This window comes from Stegastes partitus, unplaced genomic scaffold (genome assembly GCF_000690725.1).
Source record: "Stegastes partitus isolate 25-593 unplaced genomic scaffold, Stegastes_partitus-1.0.2 Scaffold1195, whole genome shotgun sequence".
Lineage (NCBI taxonomy): Eukaryota > Metazoa > Chordata > Actinopteri > Pomacentridae > Stegastes > Stegastes partitus.
The window spans coordinates 512-7,095 of NW_007578926.1; the positions used below are offsets into that span (position 1 = coordinate 512).

General features: G+C 38.2%; 1 protein-coding gene across 1 annotated transcript in view; it reads right to left on the bottom strand.

Moving 5' to 3' along the window:
• Positions 1-2,281: 2,281 nt before the first annotated feature.
• sar1b (secretion associated, Ras related GTPase 1B) overlaps positions 2,282-6,584 on the bottom strand; it is a 12,653-nt gene continuing 8,350 nt past the window's right edge. Inside the window, exons 6-7 of the mRNA XM_008297162.1 lie at positions 5,421-5,552; positions 2,282-4,052 (exon numbers count right to left, since the gene is read on the bottom strand). Of these exons, the coding sequence (XP_008295384.1) occupies positions 3,936-4,052; positions 5,421-5,552 (249 nt within the window). The 3' untranslated portion in view covers positions 2,282-3,935. The remainder of the gene's footprint in view (positions 4,053-5,420; positions 5,553-6,584) is intronic.

Here is a 6,584-nt window from a genome sequence, read left to right on the forward strand (position 1 = left end):
ATTATCTGATATGTAAGCAGTACATCCACATATTGCAGCCAAGTAGTTCTACTTCTTTATTATATTGTATTTCATGTTTTTGCCTCATCATGACAACTTTGAAATTTTAATTGTTTTCATTTCCATCTTTTCCGTAAATATCTTTTTTCTATCGCCGCAATCTAACTGGCTGGTAGTCCTCTTATGCTCCTGCATCATGAAAGCTGGTGAACTAGAAGACAACCTGTCCTGCACTCAGCTAATCTGCCCAGAAACACCACCAGCCTCTCACTCATGCCAGGAAGCCCCATGTTTGGGTGCTCACGGTTCTACAGCCCTCTCAGCTCCAGGACTGTTACAGGAATCACGAGCCTCCACCAGCCAGAACCTGAAGCCCCAGACCTCGCTGTGAGCACCGCCCTGGAGGGAGGAGGAGATGGGGGTAAAGGTGCGGGGGCAGCACTGTGGGGAGTGTGGGGATCTGCTATTGGATGTTGTCCTGGTTGTATTCTCTCCGCTCATCGGTGTGGGATTCTGCTTGGACTGTGTTGTATTGAGCAGCAGGACGACCCACAGGCTGCATAAGTCTTCATACAGGGTCTGTGAGATGATGACCAATGACCACTGTGAGACTTTATGTATGTCACAGAAAGTGACACGAAAGGAAGATACGAGAACATTTCCCTGTTTCCAAGCATTTACATATTTTATGCATGTTTTTCTCATATGTTTAATGGCATCTGACAATTTTTTAATTTTTTAAAAATCATTTAATTCTGCATTCAGGAACTCCACTGCAGTGAAAATCATACTGACCTTAATTCAGATTTATGTATACCTCAGGTGGTCAAAACTCTTGCTGTGTGGCTCATTCAAGGAAGCTCCAACATTCAAGCATTTACAGGAGCTGTCCATTATTACTGTATTGGTGACAATAAACTGACAATGCCTAAAGAATTCTGTCACTTTGCACTATTCATGCATTTCCAAAGCTTCCACTCCAGCAAAGAACCCTCAAGTTTTGCAAGACAACCTTGATGCATCAGGGAGGATTTTATTAAATAGGATTACTATGCTTATTGGATTACTTTAATAGGGCAGTGCATGATTTTTTAAAAAAATACTAAACCTAATGTTATCCCTCAGCTGGCTGGGACACCATGCATGGGATGCTATGAAAAACTGGTATCATTAATGATTTGGATAAAACATAAACATATGATCAATGGGACACTTGCACTTTGTGAATTTTAACTCTGTCCTCTTCACAAAACTACTCTTCTGTTCTAAACACCTCATTTGCTCTCATTAATGCTGAGGTATGATTTACTGTAATCCAAGCAAGCACGCCTAAAAATATACTTTTTCATGTTGTGTGCACCACCTAGTGGTGTTACAGCACCATGCTTGTGTGAAGGTGATATAACACAGAGCTGATATGCTTTTTACATAACTTCCATGGTGACATGTGGTTATATAATCCTCCAGGAACAAACTGATGTAAATATTTCAGCTGTAACTGTCAAATCAAGAGAACAGTGGTGGAAAGTAGCTAACATATACTCAAGGACTATCGTGAACATTTGGAGGTACTTGAACTGGAATATTTTCATGTTAAGGTTCCTTTGTATTTCTACATTTTGCAAGGAGATGTAGCATTTTTCAGGTTAACATTTGACATTAATAAAACACATAACAAGTGCAGAGCAGTTTGTACCAGTGGTTTCCAATCTGTTGGACTTGTGAACCCTTAAAAGTAGGACACATCTTGTTCTTGCCCTTTGTCATACTTAACATCTGAATTGTTCCCTCAAAAGTGGGATTTTTTTTTTTTTAAACCTTTATTTAAACAGACGGCCACTGAAAGCAAACTCTTTCACAAGTGCTCTTCACACTGAGGTCTGAGGTTAAACGTTCCAGTATTTCACAACAAAAGCCAAAGCTAATGAATTGTCTGCAACCTGAATACATTTTTTTCTTTCTTCCTACCTCATTTATCACCTCAAGACTGCACAGATCTATTTTTGACCCTACACAGGGAACTACTGAGCTTAACAATGAAACTGACGGATATGCATTAATGCATGCGTATCTACAACATCATACTGTCATATAGTAAATGTATGTATGTCACAGGGACCATTTCTCTGTATAATGAATGTTTTTACTTGGCAGGACTTGTAATGAAGTATTTTCATATTGGATTGATACCTTTACTTGAGTACAGAAGAGTTTATCTTCAACTGCTGATCTGTTCTCACTAAAGAAAAGTTGACAAAAAAAAATCAGTCTGCATTGGGGATCAATGTTAAAGCCTGTTATTCATTGCAAACATTTATTACATTTTTTATGATGCAAACAACAGCAAGTCCCACCCTTGTTGGAACAGCTCATCACGTAGTCATGAGGGAATGAAAGAGACACAAAGGGACAGGGACAGAAAAAGTGTGTATTATGCGCAATTCCATTGTTTCCTGTAAAAAAAAAAGAAAAAACAAAAACAAAAAAAAAAAAAAAAAAAAGCATGACAATCATCTTTCATTGTAAATTTTGGCATCTTCGTTCCTTCTGTTGTACTCTGCAATAATGGTCATTAAAAATTAAAAAGAACAAGGCATGCATAATAGTTTCTGGTAATGCACATAGATCAAAGGATACCACATATAAATACAAAATCCATGTACGATGATCATGTACATTTCATATATATATGGTCCCTTTCTTAGGCCTATCTGTTCCCACTGTGGGACTGTGTCTTTCACTTGGTCACTAAATTCACCCTGTAAAAAGGTTCTGAGCTGGAAAATACATCTGTAGTATGGACTTCTAATATTGACGACTACTCGATGTTACAACCGTTCCTCCCTCATTCCTCCCTTCGTCTCTTACTGCATGTTATTATGAAGCTATTTATTGCAAGGTTTTATTCACTTAAATAGTTTCCTTTGCATCAGCTGACCATTGTGCTATCTACACAATTTCATCAAACCTTGCCAGAGTTATAGCCAGTATTATTTCCTATTAAAAATCTCCTCCAATTAGTTATACTACCACCCCATGCTTCTCTTTAAAAAGGGAGCCCGCTGACTATTTGGATCCATTCAGTGCTTCTGTGCCCATGAGACAGAAGCCTGGAACAAAAACAGTTTAACTTCCAAGTAACCTAAACAAATGGATCTAATTTCTGATACACTAAGATAAATGCACTGGTCCATTTTAACAAATGGGTGAAACAGCCACACATCTATAGTGAGGGCTGAGTACGTGGCCACAACTCTTGATTATTGAAACCATGTAAACAAAAACAAAAAAAACAAAGGGAAAAAAAACAAACAGGACAAACCAAAACACGGTGATTAAATACAATGTTGAATGAATGTCTTTACTGTTAAAAAAGTGTACTGCAATGTATACAACTATGTTGCTTGCTCTCATTGCTCAAAATGAGCTGAAGGGGGGGAGGGGGAAGGAGGTGGAGAGGATTGTTGATATACCAATGAAATCATATACAGATTTACAGTTATAATGCATCTATCATCACACTCAACAGATGGCAGGAAGGGAGGGAGAGAGAGGGCAGCAAACGACAGACACAATATAGAAAAGATTCATCCGTTTGAATTTGAACACCCTTTGCTGTGGAACCAATGCTATGTTTCTCTCTTAAAAAAAAAAAAAAAGAACAAAACAAGAAAGAGAGATGGAAACGAACGTGTATGTGCGCATACATGTATGAATGCTGTAAGTGCGGAACCAAATGTTCGACCAATAAAAGTCTATTGGGATCAAGTTGTACTGGTTTCTCTGATGGTGGAGTCAGACTTGATTAACCAAACATGGGGCTGAGTATGATGGTGGCGACGGTGGGCGTCTTGAGTGGTTGGATTTCGCGCCCCCCCCAATGGTGGTGGTGGTGGTGGTGGTGGTGATGTCGGTGTGTTAAGGGCTTGGCTGCTTTAGTCGATGTACTGGGAGAGCCAGCGGAAGCTCTCGCCGTAGCCCTGCCTCTTCAACACACTGCACATGAACACCTCCAGTGGTCTTGTGTTCAGCTCCTTCATGGGAATGTTGCCCTGAGAGAAAAGCAGGACACAGTCACACCAAATACAATTTCGTGAATCAGCGAACTAGCCTGAAACGTTGCTTAATTTACACTATTAAGTTCCTTTTTGTTTAAAAAATAGAATAATTCTGTGTTCTATTCAAAGACTGTGTGATACATGTGTAAAGAATGTCATATAAAAACATGAATCTACTCATGTAGTGAGTTTCGATTTGTGTGAAATTTCAATTTCAAATCAAGATGGCAATTTAAAACAATGCAATAAGCAAAGTGAAGTGGCTGCAGTTTAGCATATACATCATGCAGCAGGTCTGACCCGGGGTTTAAACTGTTGTGCTGATGGTTTGATACTTTTGATGGTGTCTCAAGCAATCGTACTCCATTACATGTTTTAAATCTATAATACAGTCTCTATTGAATTGAAACCAACTTTAAAATGACTTTAAAAAAAGAAAAAAAATGCCTTCAGCAGTAGAGCTTTCGCTTCGACTCCCAGTCAGCCAGCCCTTTATGGCAGGTCAATGCTCGTGCTGTCTGACATATTCTGTCAAACATAAAGGCTAAAATGCCAGATAAAAATGCTAACCTAGCAAAGCAAAACTTGATTTGTTTTTTAATAGTTTATTTTTTGTGCTTAAGACTTAAAAACAGACCAAATAACTTGTCATTATTAGCATACTGCAGTGAGGACTCATCTTCCTGTAGTTCAGCTTTTAGATTTTCATTTAGCCTTATCTCTAGTGTAGTCTCAGGTCAATGTTTGACAGTGATTTTTCCATATTTGCATTTGTTTTATAGGAGGGATTAGAGCAAGAAAAACTTCTGTTCCTTAAATGTGTGTTTAAGGGGTAGGACAGTAGAAGACTGTGTTACAACAAGAAAGAATTAATTGAAAATGAACATAGCCCAGCATTCTGAAGGCTACATGGAAGATGGATGTCGCTTGGGCACGACTCAAAAAGACAAGAAGACCAGATCTGATGATTTCTAAATGTCAATCATCATGTTAACTTAAAAGGCCCTAATGGAATGTGAAGGTCCTAATAAAAATGCATCATCTGCCTCTTCTGTCTAATAATTTCTAAGTCCAAGCAAAACTTTTAAAGTCATAAAGAATATCCAGTATGCCTCTTTTAAACATGTCAATACTTTATTTGTTGGTCACCACGTGGGATAATAGGCCTACTACTGCTACTGCTGCTGCTTTGCAACACTTTTGCAAGCATATGCAAGAATATTTCCTGTCAACATACATATCTGTTTTTGAATCTAAAATGGCCCTGCGCTACATATCCTTGTCTTCCCTCCACATGCTATGACTATTTCTATACACTTTAAGATGCTCAAGGATCCACAGACAAATGTTGTGTTGACTTACCTTGCCTGTCGTTTGTCCATATAATCCAAAAATTTCCCTCAGCTTCTCCTCGCTGATGGCCTCTGGTCTGTCGATCTTGTTGCCCAGGATCAGGATAGGCACGTTTCCGATGGTCTCGTCTGTCATTAATGCCTGGGAGGAGGATGAGGTATTACTATGAGGCTTAAATTTTATTTTAATTTCAATTTCAAATCTTTAAGGTGATTTAAAAAAAACAAAAAAACTTGACCTTCTGATACTACAATGCTAATCTGTGATGGTGGAATATTTAGTGCCTACTGTAAGTAATTTTGCGAGTATTGTCATTTACGTCTACTAAAACAAATAATCTTAAAATTACACTTGTGATATAAGATAGTGCTTTGAGATGTTCGGTGGGAGCAATATAAAAGAACTTGGACTGAATTGATATCCCTTTGAAAATTGTGCAAGTGAATTGAGTTATACTGTATATATAATTGCTAGACAGCAGTCGCTTGGCAAGATATTTTAGTGATGTTAAGACAGACAGGAGGTGAAACTATAAAAACACCATTAAAACGAGTGTCGTATTTTATAAGTCTTTGTGGTCGCAGAAATGGATACATTTGTCTTCCGTAAATCTGACAAAAGATGATTGGATTAAAAAGTAGAATTTGCGCTGTTTCTTTCTCTGACACATCCATTACTCCCTTGCAATAAATATCCTGGATAGGAAGCATTTCTAAAACACAAACAACATAAATTCTTACACCAGGGGTCGGCAACCTTCAACACTCAAAGAGCCATTTGGACCTATTTCCCACAGAAAAGAAAACACCAGGAGCCACAAAACCCTTTTGACATCTAAAATGAAGACAACACTGCATTTATCATTTATACCCTCATGCTATGAACAAAAACTATAGTTTCTTACATTTAGGAAATCTATGAACTGCTACAGAGGAAACAAAATTTTATTTCTGCAACAAAAACATTTTGAACAAAAAAAAAAAAAGACACTGGGTTGAAGGTTACTTTCAAACAAAATACTCAACGTCTATTTGAGTCCTCCTCGTATTTATGAAATAAAAAAACAATCTTAAATCATCCACCTGCAGCAAAGTAAAAATGACGTCTGGTTGTCCTGCTGCCTGCAGCTGGGACTGCTGACCAGACTGCTGACCGCCTGTGAGCGCTTTGGGA